The 15818-nt window shown below is 33.6% G+C and overlaps 1 protein-coding gene across 3 annotated transcripts in view; it reads left to right on the top strand.

Annotated features, from left to right (window-relative positions):
• The window catches only part of LOC119678915 (nuclear factor 1 X-type), a 52271-nt gene extending 36834 nt beyond the window's left edge, over positions 1-15437 (top strand). For all 3 annotated transcript variants that reach the window (XM_038091005.1, XM_038091004.1, XM_038091003.1), the window contains exons 8-14: positions 162-254; positions 325-534; positions 5271-5534; positions 5590-6386; positions 6586-6811; positions 14276-14336; positions 14432-15437. In XM_038091005.1, the coding sequence (XP_037946933.1) occupies positions 162-254; positions 325-534; positions 5271-5534; positions 5590-6386; positions 6586-6811; positions 14276-14328 (1643 nt within the window). In that variant the 3' untranslated portion in view covers positions 14329-14336; positions 14432-15437. The remainder of the gene's footprint in view (positions 1-161; positions 255-324; positions 535-5270; positions 5535-5589; positions 6387-6585; positions 6812-14275; positions 14337-14431) is intronic.
• The last annotated feature ends 381 nt before the right edge of the window (positions 15438-15818 follow it).

Here is a 15818-nt window from a genome sequence, read left to right as displayed (position 1 = left end):
TTGGAACTTTATTATCACAACACTTTCAGAAACACTGACTTATTAATTTGAATTACGTTGAAAGTATGATTTCACAAAATTGAAAAGAAAAACGATAATAATTAAAATTTTCTTTATGAGAAAAGGTAGTTTGAATGTTAACTGTGTTATTTCCTTTGCAGGATACCATAATCCCTATAATGGAGTGGTATGTAATGACATTATATTAGCAACTGGAGTGTTTTCGTCAAAAGAACTTTGGAAACTGTCAAAAGGTATTGTTCTTTCGTTAAAAATGATTAAAACTAAACCTTGCAAACTTTGGTTATATAATTTTTCTTACAGCTTCCATATTGGATGAAACAGCAAATGAAATAATACAGGCCAATATAAATGCTATAAAAATGGAAAATACATGTAACACTTATGAATGCAGTGCATATCAACTTCCAGCAGCACAAAATAATTTAGCAACGGCAAATAGCGCAGTTATCGGTTCTAGTGATGCTCGTACTCCAATTGGATCTTCTATGGTTGTTTCAAGTGGTTATAGCAGTAAGTTCCAAATTATGAGATACTAATAAATTTACCATTTAATTCTACGTTAAGACAACATATCAGTTCACTACTTGTAATGACTTTTTAGTATATGGGATTGTGTTCTTAATTCCCCAATACTAAAAACAAACTGTTAAAAAACAAACTGTTATTAATTAATATTTTAAATAAGCAATTTCTAAGTAATATATATTTTAAATATTCAGTTTTCAGTTTTTTTTTATTTATTAAAAATTTTAAAACATCGAATGATATTGTATAATAATTGATGCGTTAAATCTCAAGCTGTCGTTTTTATGCGAATAAAGTAACATCTTAATTTAAATTAACGTGGCAACAATCATAAAATATGGTTTTTAATCAATTCAGAAATCCAAAATTTTTTAATTGTTGGAAAATTTTAGAGTTGGTTATAACCAGGGCTTCGAAGCGAATTTTTTGCATTCCGGTTTTCGTTCCGGCAAAAATATCGTTTTTTTTCGGTTTTCGGTTCGGTTCCGTGTTAATGTTTTTCATGTATTTGTACACAAAGTAGTTTTTTTTGCCATAATTAAAATACTTATTCATTCTTTTAGAAAGCAAGGTTAATACATTTATTTAATAACAAAATTACTGCTTATATATATAACGATGTATTTTTAAGCTTCTTGCTTAAAATTGCTTAAATATCTTTAAATAGAAATAAAAAAATATATAAAAAACAAATTTCACTTAAATTTTACTTCAAATTAAATTTTACCTTTTCCTTTTTTTCTTACTTTTGTGTAATAAAAAAAAAATTATTCGTTTTGATAGTTCCAGTGCTTTCAGAAGTTTACCATTCTACAACGTTACTGAATACGCAGTTACTGAGTTACAGAGCTACGTCCGAATACTCCTATTATAATATTCATGGCAAATGCTAGTTTACACGATTTTCCTTTGCAATAAATGTTTAATTTTTTTTTCTAAAATTTTTATTTTTGTATGAAATTTTCGCAATAAAACTGTAACATATTAGGAGTATTCTGACAACAGATTAGCCGCTTAGCAGATTAAAAAACTTCATATAAAAAAAATTAGCATCTTGATTATAATCTGTTGCCTGAACGACCCAAAATGCTAATGCCTTAGAAGCACTCGTATCAACAGCAAAAGCGAAACATATGTTTACAGTAAAATACTCAAATATTCTTAAATTTTAATATCATTTAAATTTATCATATAATTTTATATTATTTAAAATGCCAAGACAAAGCGAAATAAATAAATTAATAAATACTTTAGAAAATATAACTATTGAGGAATTAAATTCTGTTGAAGAATTTGTAGTTGCTGGCATTCTATAACTCTGAATATTTGCGGAAAAATACTTAGGCAAACATAAATCTATTTGCTCATTTGTTTTGAATGAATGTGATAATATATGGATATTATATGTTCAGCTTGTAGAAGAATTGCATATTATTCAATAAGTACACATTTGCTAAATACCATAAATTATAAATTGGTTAGAGCTTTAAATATGTTATGACCCAATCAATGCACTAATTAAATAAATGAGATCTATGTCTTCGGCCCACAAACAAAATAAAGACAGGAGTAATTACTAGTAGGAATTCGCGATTAATTCTATTCATTTTATTCGTAATGCAAATTCAGTAACTGCTTTCAGCCAAACAAGTTTGAAGCTATTAACATAGAGCAGCGAATGTAAAATATTCTTCCAAGTACTAAATATTGATATATTATGCTACAACAAACTTAAAGGTACCCAATACCAACGTTAATACTAATAATAGCTTATTAAGCCAACAGATATTTCCAAAAGCTTTGCAATTTCAAACCAATTAAAATTATGCAGAATGGTTTAAAATCTTACATATATATTAAAAAAATTTAATTCTTACAAATTGACTAAAAAATATAAAAAGGAATAATAAATTGGAATGTTATATCAGCAATAATCAAAATAAATTCATAGTACTTCTAGTCTTAAATACTCAAATCGTTGATAGGAGCTTTCTATTGATGAAAAAATTGAGTCGTCCGGTGATCAAGGCAGTAACCCACTTATGGTGATTTCCTCGTCTTTAGCAATCTTCAGAAAACAGCCGTTTAATAACTTAAGCCTCTTCATCTTTGCGGAAGGCGCATTATGGGTAGCACCTGCTATAGGTGCTAATAGGTACATCATTTAATTTAATAGTAGAGACTAGATTTTTTGGCTAGAAGACTGTGATACGTCTTCAGAACTGGTACCCGATATTCAGTTAATTTTTTTAATTTTAAATATTCGTTTCTGTTTTCAATAGTGTATGGGAAATAGAGATCATCCGGAATAGGCGCCTGTATTCCAGAAAGATTACTTGAATCATACTTACATAGCGCCAATCAAAATTGAGCGTGATCGTTAAAATTTCAGGGCTCCACATCTGATAGATCTTTATTTATCAAAAACATCTATCTCCACCTATCGCGCTTTCACACATTCATATCTTTAGTCTTTCTGTCTTTCATAACTTAGTCTAGTCTTTCATAACTTATATATAATACACATAAACTACAAGACATTACGACTACTGGTAGTTCTTTATTCTACCATAGTCTGACCGACTTCGCGTTCTCTGCCTTTTGTATGTACAGCGGAGAGGAGTACCGTAATTAGCAGATTAGAACTTAACCACAAAAGCAATATGCGGTCCAACTGTCGGAAAAGCATGCTGACTCAATATCGTTATCATCGCCCGCGTTTAATCAAAAATATTAATATAACTCCATCACTACAGCATTTTGATACATTGAAAATTAAAACATTCAAACCCCACATTTGGCCGTTACCGAGTTTCGTCTTGACGTAACATGCACTGTCGGCTGTGTGCGCACCTTGTCTAGTCTCGTACATCAAGCCCGGTTAGTACTCCCTTAACTCGATTACTCCACTGGAGACACGGTCTGTGTTTACGCCTGCTTCCTCCAACTTCTTCCAACAATACTTGGTACAGCGAAGCCACTGGATTTTAATTCGCTTATTTATATCAATGTTGTTAAAAAGCTCGTAGAGCTCGTGGTTTATTCACAAAAGACATTACGAAGAACTTTTTTCTTGAACACTCCCAGTGCTGATTCATCATTCTGTAATAACGCCCATGCTTCTGCCCCATTCAGAAGCACAAAAAAATTATTTTTTGTCTGATCTCTAAGCTGACATAAATCTTACTTGTCATAGCGAGGCTAAGTTAGATAAAATCTTTGACAGATTCCGACATATGCTTCGCTTTGTCCTCATTCCCTCATTTCTCCCTACCTTGAGCGAGCTTCAGGGCTGTTTGCTCAGTGTCATTCTGCAAAGTCGTATTAGTTTTTCAGGTCTATCGAGCGCAGAAATTGCGGCGTAAATGCGATCTTTTATGGGGCTATCGAAAGCTGCTTTATAATCGACAAAAAGTTAGTGAGTGTCGATGTTTTATTCGTGGGCTTACTCCAGGATTTGTCGCAGTGTGAATATCTGGTCAATGACCGGGTCGAAAGCCACACTGATAAGATTCAATTAGTGAATTGGCATGTGGCTTTAATCTTTTACATTGTAAAGTCGAAAAGACCTTGAGCTCGACAGGTATTATATTAATTCCGCGATAGTTGGCGCAAATCCTCGGTCGCTATTTTTGAAAATTGTACAAAAGGTACTGAAATTCCAATTGCTGGGCACACTTTTATCTAACCATATTCTGTAGATAAACTGATACATGTTCCCTAAGCTATTCAGTATCGCCACTGCTCTTGAATAATTCTTCAGGTAGGTCATCTGCGCCTGTTGGTTTGTTCTTGTTTAGTCGCTATATGGTAACACGCACTTCGTTATGACTAGGTGGTGGAATTTCAACACCATCATTTTCGATTGGGGATTTTGAGAGCACATCTTCCTTGGTGCGGATTGTAGTAAGCCTTTCGTTCACTGATGTGGACCGCTAGACTATTTTTCTTTGTTCTTCTTTAGTCGCTATATAGTGACATGCACTTCGTTATAACGTTATGGTGGTGGAATTTCAACACCATCATTTTCGATTAGGGACTTTGAGAGCACATCTTTCTTGTTGCGGATTGTAGCAAGCCTTTCGTTCACTGATATGCACCGCTGAACTGTGACAGTCTTTTGTAAACCAAAAAACCGCATTTAAATTCATGCCTATTTGAAAGACATCTTTAGTCGATATCGCAGTTTGCTGTTTTAGAGCAGCCTGTTAATCGAAATTCCTAAATGGCGTTGATATCAGCCTTTCAGTTATTGAGGGCTTCTCCAAGTTGAATAGAGTCACCGTTCCCGTAGAGAGTAGAGCGATTGCATTGATTATCAGCATTGAAGGGTTTTCAAATCCGAAGCATTCTTACGTCCTTCACTGTGGATAGAAACTGCAGTACGAACTATTAGTTCAGGCTTTATTGGATTGTATTAGAACTCTGTGATTCTTTTAATATTTTTTTGTTTACTGTTAGTAATATAAAAAAAAAATAAAGAAATGAAAAATAAATAAATAAATAAATAAATATATTAAATGAAAAGTATGCAATAAGAAAATTTGGCAATGTATCTTAGATAAACTGTTAAAACAATATAACTAAGTTGTTCTATTTCCATGTTAAATAATTTGACTAAGATAAAATTCGGGTAGTAAATATTATAAATTAATTAAGTAAACATTGGATATTTACTTGTAACTTAATTTTCATTTATTTTGAAAAACTTTACTTGACAGTTGATTTTGTAGATCCACGAAGTATGCATTTAAGCACTTCACCACTACTACGTGAAAATGTTGGTCCATGTAAAAGTGATCTTTGCATTTCACCAGCAAATCATAGTGCGGCTGGCAACCATTGCAGTTTTTCAGTGATATTACGACCAAATGAAAACACTAGTAGTAATGAAAATAATCACTCGTCTGATATAAGTCTGCAACGTTTTACTCCTTCAAATAATCGTTCATTTATCAGTATGAATCACATGCGCTCCAATGAAGGTACATACGTTTGAAATAAATATTTTATTTTTAAATTTAATTAATTTAATTTTAGTATTCATACAACAAAGCTCAGGTACAACATTAGTTAGTAATTCAGTGAGTCCAAGTGATTTATATTATCAGCAGCACAGCAGTCCTAATACAAATTCCGAGGTTACTGATTCTTCAACAGCTCATCAACATCACCAAGTTCACCGTCAACAACAACCTCATCAGGATATGCCAGATTACGCAACTTATGTTCATGAGACAGTACCGAATGCTGCAACAAGCAACATAACTTCCAGTGATGATATTAATAGTACAGATAGCGTTACATTGCGCAACTCAAAACTAACGTCTGCTAATTATCAACAAACGCATTCATTTATGCTGCCACCACCACCGCTACCACCAATGGCGCGTCCTGTTGCTATTATTCGTTCAACTGGTGATCTCACAATAATAAATTCACCACCAATATCGATAACACCTCCTCAAAATACTCAAACCCCAGAACAGCACGCAAATGACAATTCACATGATTTAGAAACATTAACAAAACACTCTACAAAAACAATTGTCAGTAGTGCCAGTGTAAATGAGGTACATTCGAATACCAGTAGCAATATATCAGAAGTAATAACTAGCACTGCCTCGTCGTCAACTGTTTGTACTAGTGCCAGTAACTGCTCTAGCTCAAATGATATTATTGTTGCCACAATTTCACCCCCACCTCCTTGTCCACTAAGTCCACAAATGCATATAGATATTGCACGCTGCAAGTCTTTAACCCGTATTTCATCTCAATCATATCCGGGATCAAATGGACGTGATTACTTTAATCATTTTCATGCGCAAACAACTCCGGTAAGTTGATTTCTATGTATAACTAAATAGCTGTTAAATTTTCGTAATTTATTGATGAAAGTAAAAATGTAGATGTTTCAATTTTGTTGATGTTTCCATTTATTTATGATTACGCAAAATTTTGGCTATACAGAAATACATAAAACAACCGAAAATTGTTTATTGTCATCGATTTAAATTTCTATTACTTACATTTCAGCTTTTAGGTTATTCCAGTTCAATTCCATCTATGTCTGGTGTTATAAGTCCAACAAATCTAAGCTTGTACTCAACACCGTCAGTAGGCGGAACTACAACAATACACCGCACAACGCCAAGACCTCGATGGAATCCGTCATTTTTAATGGATGACGAATTTAACTTGATGTCACACACGATTGCAAGCACAAATCCTGAAACGTCTTCAGTTATTTTAATGGAAGATTGTAAGTATATAATATAATAATTAATAAGGAGGAAAAATTAATATTACACAAATGATTTAGTAATAGTCAAGTAATATAATATTTCTATTTTGCCGATTAATATTTATTTTAATATATTTAATATACAGTCAAACCTCTCTATAAAGAAGTCGTTGGTGCCTGCAACGAACTTCGTTATAGAGAAATTGTAGGCTTTATCCTACTTAATTTAATTGTTTATTTGTTTACTTAAACAAGAACTAATAATTCAATTTCGTGTGACGAAATTATACGTGTTCGTTTTCGATTTTTAGTTTTCGAATCGCTAATAGAATGACCATTTTTTTTTTCTAAATAAAAATATTGTAAGCTTCTTTACAAATTTTCTTGCATTGTCAACTCATCTCATTTTCAATATTAAGTGGTGAATATGCAACCGTCACATCACTCCCCTGGCAGTGACTGATTCAGGCGCGATGTCACGTTAAGTCAAATTTAACGTATCTTCTTGGAACCTGCACTAATCGTTCTCTTCGTGTTACATTACTGGATTTGGTATCCATTCAAGTATCTGCCATAGTTTCTGTATGTGATGAGCTTAAGTCTTCGTAGTCACTTGATAAAAATACTGCCTTTACTCGATCAACACTCACCCGCACCGGTTTTCCTTTGATTAGAAGATCATACGTCTTGTCTGAACGCGGTGTCATATGGTGTTTTTAATGGTGGGCGGATACTATCATCCCTCAAAAACACGTGAGTAGCGTGTTGCAGTTGCTTCTGTAAGAATACCTTTTCTTTTGAGTGGTATTTGAGTGGTATTTGGGACATCATCTGGCTCATATTTTCCACGAATTCATGTTCTAAGATTTTGTAATTATTATCTTGCTCCAGGAAATCGCTCGGCAACCGCAATGTTGTCCCATATACCATTTCTGCTGGAGTTGCTTTGAGGTCTTCTTTAAAAATATTTCTAAGTGCTAAATCAATCAATGGTATTGCGTCAGACCATTGATGCTCATTACATTTCATTGCAGTTTTGAGAGTCCTGTGAAGTCGTTCAATCAAACCATTTGCTTGAGGATGACATGGACTACTTCGGACATGTTTGGCACCAATGAGTTTCGCCAGTTCATTGAACAGTGCTGATTCGAATTGTCTTCCTTAATTTATTATGATCTGCTTCGGAACGCCAAAGAGCATGGTGCAACCATTGATGAGCGCTGTGGCCACCGTGCTGGCATGTATATCCTCGATAGGGACTACCGCTGGCCATCTGGTAAACCGATTCATACAGGCAATATCGGTAAACGTTTGACGATGGTAGAGGCCCAATGAGGTCAATGTTGTTGCGTGAATTTTGCTCGTTGGCACTGAAGACATAATTTAACTCGCTCCACCTTGTTTGTTTGTTAAGTTACAAAAGGACGAAAATGATTTGATGATACATCGCATGCAACGTCCTTAAATGAATTTGGAATGACTATCCATTCCAATTGAAGTGCAGATTTATTCGTATTATACAGAAAACCATTTGTTTCAATGTTGGTTTTCTGGCTTGCTGTTAATTGGTCAAGGTCAACTAGGTCTTCGTTGCTGACAGCTTCGATGCGTGACAGAAAATTATTCTTGCCAGTTATATGCATAATGTTAGTTGTGAATTGACCGATGTAATCTATATGTCTTAGCTGGCGTGGCGATGCCTTTTCCGGTTTCTGTCGAAATGCATACGTAATCGGCTTATGATCGGTGAAAATAGTGGAACGTCTACCTTCAATCGCATATTTGAAATATTTGACCTATTGGTAAATCGCGAGCAACTCACGGTCATACGTGCTATACTTGACTTGGGTGTTCGTCAATCGCTTTGAGTAAAACCCTAAAGGCTCGAGTTGTCCGTTGTTGGTTTGATTTATTGCAGCGCCAACAGCTACGTTACTGGCATCCAGTGGAGTACGAGGTTTGCGTCTGGAATTGGGTGAACGATTTTTGATGCATTAATTAAGGCTTCTTTGTATCCCGCAAGTGCGTTATCTGCATCCGCGGTCCATTCAATAACAGCTTTGTCCTGTTTTTTGTTACCCTTAATTAAGTTTTGAAGCCGTCCCTGGATCTCTGCCGCTTTTGGAATAAAACGTCGATAAAAATTGGTAATTGCAATGAATCGCTATAGCTCATGCATTACCCTTGGTTTTGGAAAATTTGCAATCGTCTCAATTTTCTTGCCTGGTGGACGGATTCCTTTATGATTAATGAGATGACCAAGGAATTTAACTTCTTTCTGTGCGAACACACATTTCGCAATGTTTATTTTAAGGTTATGTTCCTGTAGTCTTTGTAGCATGCTGCGCACATGTTGTATCTGCTCGTCTATGTTATCGGATGCGATACAAATATCATCAATATAACATATGGCAAAGTTAAACCCGAAGAGAACTTAGTCCATGAACCTTGGAAATAATTGTGCTGGATTACGAAGTCCAAAAGTCATCACATTAAATTCATACAGGCCGAAAAGTGTAATTATTGCTGTTTTTTCTCTATCCTCTTCCGCAACAGGTATATTAAAGTACGCCTTTTCCAAATCAACAGTTACGTGGATATCAAGACGCTCAGGAGATTTGTTTGTTGTCAGAAAGTACTTTGTTTTGTTCTCATTTATATAATAATTATAACGAAGCTGGAGGTGTTGCTCAACGTCATTTTATATAACCGTATAAGTTTTACTGAGATACCAAATTCAGATATAGGGGCAGAGGAGTGCTTCTAGTCCTAGTGTCAAAAGCAGTTTTGAAATCGACAAATAGGTGATATGTGTCTATTTGTTTTTCTCTTGGGTGGATTTGCCAGGTCTGAAGCCACACTGATAAGGTTCAATTAGTTGGTTGACGATTGGCTTTAATGTTTCACCTAGTACGTTTGATAGAACCTTATATGCGATATTTAAAAGCCTGATCCCGCGATAATTGGCGTAGTCTGCAGGATCACATTTTTTATGGATTGGGCAAAGCACACTTAAATTCCAATCGTTGGATATACATTCATCCGACTATATGTTGCGAATCAGCTGTAGCATACATTTTAATAGCTCTTCGCCTCTAGCTTTAAACAGTTCAGCCGGTGCCTGCAGGTTTTTGGTTTTGAACCGCATTATGGTTGTTTTAACGTCATTATGATCGGGATGCAGAATGATTATTTCATCGTCAACAATTGCGATTTTGGGATCATTTTCGCTTTCAGTCACATCAGTACTATAACTATTTAGTAGGTTCGAGAAGTGATTCCTCCAAATGTTAAGCATGCTATGGATATCTATCGCCAGATTAACATTTTGATCTTTGCAGGAATTAACTCTGGGTTTATAACCATTTGTCAGGCTTCTCATGCTCTTCGTACTAACGTCTTTCTGATTCTTTCTTCTTTCGCCTGAAAGAAGTTTCTTTTTCCTTCTTTTTTGCCGGTATGCTGAGATGCTGCATCTTTCTCTGCGGTAGCATCACGACACTCTTGGTCGTACTAGCTGTTTCTTTGTTTACGTTGATAGCCAATCACGTCTTCTACAGAGGTACGCATAGAGTTTAAAATGTGGTTCCATTGCGCGCATATATCGGCTTCTTCAGATGAATTTTCCAGATATTTCGACTTCTAGCTTTCGTTGTGCTTGTTCACGTACTTTTTTCATCGCACATAGACGTGTGTGGATCTTGGCTGCAACAAGATAATGATTCGAGTCGATGTTGGCTTCTCCGTTAGTATGTACATTTAAGACACTGGAAGCATACCTTTCGTCTATCACAACGTGATCAATTTGAGATCTTGTGTGGTGATCAGGTGACACCATGTTGATACTGGAATCTGATACTACTAACCACCATGTTTTTAGCGCGGCGAAATCAACCAGCCTTCTTCCATTATTAGAAGTTTTTGTGTGAACGCTGAACTTTCAGACAGTAGCACCAAAGATACGATTTTGATGTCATGATGGGGACAGCGTTCACATGCTTGTTCAAGTTGTTCATAGAAAGTTTCCTTGGTGTCGTCATCTTTATCTTCCGTTAGGGCATGTGCTTGTTAACTTAGTAAAATTGTCGAATGCAACTTTGCAAAATATGTGTCCCAAAATTAAGTGATTGAAATTACTTATTAGGCACATGAACGAAATTTAAATAAACAAAAAAAATCCCAAACAAACAAAAGGGAAGAACTTTTTTAACATGTATAATATACATAATATACATGTATAATAACATGTATAATGTATAACATGTACATAACATGTATAATTGATATACAAGAATATATAAATGAGTTTATATATATTTAATATACCTTCTGCTCAAAAAGTGTCCGGATTTTGTTGTTTGTTAACTACTTCTTAAGTAATAGACCTTTTTCAAAAAATTTGTTTTGTTATGTTGGTACCTTTCTTGACATATGGTACAAATTTGAGCGCCATCTGTCAATTAGTTTGTTTACAGCAGCTGTTAATGTGAGACTACCTCAAGTGCATTTAGCGATTTTTACTTTGGAAAATTCTTGTTGTACGCGATTTTTTGACCAAACACGGCACCACTGCCATCGCTCAGTCACCATATTTGCCAGATCTGTATCCGTGCGACTTTTTCCTGTTCCCGAAACTCAAATTGCCCCTTCGTGGTAAGCGTTTTGAGTCGATGGAAGTGGTAAAAGAGTATTCGCTAAATGAATTTAAAGCCATACCTGCACGGGCCTACGAAAAGTGTATGGAAGATTGGGTTAAGCGTTGGCATATGTGTATAGCTTCAGAAGGAGCATATTTTGAAGGAGATAAAATAAATTTGGAATAAAATTTAAATTTTTGTGTTTTATGTACAAAATCTGGGTACTTTTAGAGCAGAAGGAACAGTCGTCGAGCCATCTTCAAGTTCAAAAGTTTTAGCAATTCATCATTGATTTTCTCGCAAAAACAAGTCATTACAATCAAATTCTACAACAAAAGATAAAATGTCACTATTACATTAATGGTCGTAGCCTAACCATTCCTGTTGACCATAAGCCACTTCAATCCGAAGAATGATATCACTTTGTTGAATGATACCACTATTCTGTCATACGACTTCTCTATTAAATACATTAATACTGACAGCTTTGAATATGCCGACATTATTTTTTGATTAATCGCAAACAATGTAAAACCTGATGACACCGTCATAGCACCCATTCAATTATAAAAAGAAGAGGACATGAAAATCAATTGTTTTGCGTTAGAAACATCCACCAAACTTTCAATCACTTTTACTAATATTCAATTAGCAACTAAAGCCTGCCATACTCTCAATAAGGTCAATTTTCTACATTTAAAATGACTGTTGGCCTCAAAAAAAAAACAAATCAAATATAGTAAAGTAGCGGGATTTTTCCAGCATCGATATCATCTTATGATCCAACAACGAAATATTTTCTTTGGTGATAGAATTGTTATTCCCAAAATTTATCATCAGCATGTCCTTGAAGATCACCATAACGAACATTCAGGTTAATGTCGTATGAAACTACTTGCTGCTACTAAAGTTTTTTGGCCAAACATTAAAATATTAACCTTGATATCGAAAATGTGGTAAAAAATTGTGGCACATGCGCTAGAGCCTAAAAAAGTCTAATGAAATGTAGTTCATCACAATGGAAATTTTCTTCTGCACCATGGAAACGAATTCATATTGACTACGTCGGTCCAATCGACGTCAATTACTTCCTTGTCATCATAGACGCTTTTAACAAATGGCCAGAAATATTCAAAATTTTAATTATCACTGCAACAAAAAATATTAAGTTCATTGAGAGAGCTTTTGCGCACACGGCCTTTGTAACACAATCGTTAGTGATAATCCTCCACAATACGTCTCACAGGAATTCAAAAATGTTTGCAAATTCCAAGGAATAATTCACATAACTACAGCTCCATATAGTCCACAATCAAATGGCTAAACAGAACGAATCGTTGATCCTCTTAAATCGGGACTTAAAACGACAAAGGGTATTATTGACAAGAAGCTCAACGAATTTCTTATTTGTTATCAATAGCATCCTACAATCTCGGAATGAAATCACCACCGAGCTCCTAAATGGTAGAAAAATGAAAATTCGTCTTGACTACATCAAATAGTAAAAATCGAAAAAGGAGACAAAATTAAAACAGCTCAGTATTAGGCCTTTTCTTTTGTAAGCATATCACAAAAAAACAACTGCTTATTTTAAAAATAACATATGAAACAACAACGCTGATCGCTTATTTAGGCCAACCTTTTTGAAATCGCTTAACTAATAACCAGGTCAAATCGCATGGTTGCCAACACTAAAAACTCGGCTATTGTGAACGATTTTTGGAAGTACCTACGAAATTTCCAGTTATCTGTCAACGAATGATTTCGTTAATTATTCGTACTTCGTGTCGTTATTGTTCGTAATAAATAGGTTTTTTTTTTCTATTTACTATTTTACTGTTAAAAGGCACGAAAAATTATATTTTATTCAGAATCATGTAAAAAAAAAATATTTTCATCCATAATTGCAAAGAATTATTATTATTTATTATCGAAATTTCAATACGCATTTCAGAAAATGCCTATTGTAGATAACGTTTATTATAAACTTCATTCCACTAATAATAAATGGACTCAGATACGTGCTGTAGTCATAAAGAAACTTGGAGTAGTGAACTATGAATTAAAAACTGATAATCAAATTAATGAGCGCTTTATTAAAGCACATGTAAACCAACTGAAGTATTGTTATACAAAAAACGAACTGAACTGATTGAGGTTCATTTAATACTCGTTTACAGTTGAACCATTCATTGTTCCCAATGAAGCTTATGTGGCGCAAGAGATTCCATCTTCTGGTATTGAGTAGCAGACTAATTCCAGTAATGATGTTAATAGCAACCAGAAAATACCGACTATAACACATAACAAAGACGGTCTCAAAGGGCTACATAGGGTCATACGCCACGTTAGCATCAAGAGTACCAACGATATTAAAAGCGGAGGACCGTAGTAAACGGACGTTGTACAACACTAAAGGAAGTTATGACACAGCTGTCAGAAAGATGACGATATACATATTTTATATTTTATTATATTGTATAACATAATTAAGATATATAGAAATAAAGTGATATTTAGAGCATTTTTGTTGTTTCATATGTTCTCTATCATAACTTTCGTGTAGTTGTTTGCTACGCTGAAAGAATAATTACGGCTTTTGAAACTTTAGCAAAAGGTTTGTTGTTTTTTGCCGCACTTTTGGCGCAGTATAGAATTTTAGACTATATTCAGGGCGCAATGTACAGCCCATATAGTGAGAATATTATACCAACAATAAATAACAAGAACTACAGGCTGAAAATTGATTTAAAGATTTCAAATATAAATATAATGTACTGAACTAAAAAATAAAATAAAACAAGTTTTTGTACTAATGTAACAATAATTTTTTTTTTCATTGCAGCATCTGGCCGCTTCAATGATGACTACGCAACGACTCGTGATTACGTTGCATGATTTTAAATGTAAGTTTTTCTGTTACTGAAAAACTTTTATTCGCATTTAATACTATTACTTTTGCTATGTGTACGTACGTAATAATTTATTCTAAAATCTTAAGGAAATGATGCCATATCCGGTTGCACCAGTTGGATAACATATATGCGTCAATCGTTTATCATTTTATTATTTAGTTTATTTGAATTAGTTAAGAAAATTCACAAAAAGGCTGTAAATTATATTAGATATATTTTAAGTATTACTTCATGTATAACTAATGCAACACATACTTATGTTAATATATAAGTATATCAAATTATACTCACTTGAAACACTATAATATGCCAAACCTTACCAAATACTTAGTATTCTTAAACTGTTTAATACACATGTACATATTTACGAATATATTTATTTACAAGGACTTTTCTTGGTCGAAGCAAAAAGGGGTTGATTCGAAATCTTCAGTTAAAAGATTTAATATCAAAGCAATCGCTCACCACACTTGTTTTTATTCAATTAAATATACTTCAATTTGAGTCATAACTTATTATTCTTTCTTAATGCGATATAGACTTATGCGCGTTCGAAAGTGATTTTATTTTGAGATATTTTCCGTCAGAAAAATGCAATCAGAATATAAAACATAAAAAAATATCACAAATAGTTATTTTAAATAATTTAAAGTTTTCGTAGTTTAAGTGGGTAATAATTCTCTATCACTCACTGATTCAACCAATCTTAACTGAATATGCTTCACATATTTAGTTGTGATATTTTCAAAATTTTCCATGATTTCTACAAAATTCGTTCATGACTTTTTATAATTCTTCTTCATACTTCCTCTTTATATATTCAAAACTAAATTATTTTCCATGTGTCATATTGACGTTCAGATATTAAAATTTATTGGTTTTTAAAATAGGTGTATTCGGCCACTCCGCATCGTGACAAAAAAAAAAAACAAGTTGCTTGCTTAAAGCCGCTAAGTGAAATATCAATGTTGCAATCTGTCAAATTTTATGTTCGCGAAGAAATTCTAAGCCTGAATGAGAATTAACTTCTTAGTAACTAATAAGTTTAACAATTTAAAGCGCTTTTCAATTACATAAATATAATTTTTTTTATAATTTATATACACAATTTTGTACATATTAAATTATGTATATATTTTTAAATTATTTATTTTCCAAAATTTTGGGTATTTTTCAAGTATTTTATTTCCACAATTTTCAAGTTTGTGAAACTTTTGAATTTTGTTTAAAATTTTGTTTACAAACATTAACAGGTGACTGGAATATTCGTTGAAATTTTCAATGAAAGTTCACAATAGATCGCTTATCGGCTTGGTGACATTTTTTTTCTAATTAATCGGCTATATAGAGAGAGTAGTGTTGCTATTTTACGTACAAATAAGTCACTTTAAGCAAACGACTTGTTGTTTTTTTGTCACATTTCGGAGCGACCGAAAACACCTAATATTACCTCACTATTTTCATTTGTTGTTT

This window comes from Teleopsis dalmanni, chromosome 2 (genome assembly GCF_002237135.1).
Source record: "Teleopsis dalmanni isolate 2A chromosome 2, ASM223713v2, whole genome shotgun sequence".
Taxonomy (NCBI): Eukaryota; Metazoa; Arthropoda; class Insecta; order Diptera; family Diopsidae; genus Teleopsis; species Teleopsis dalmanni.
Note: the sequence above shows the minus strand (reverse complement) of the source record. Positions and strands in the feature narration are given on the sequence as shown.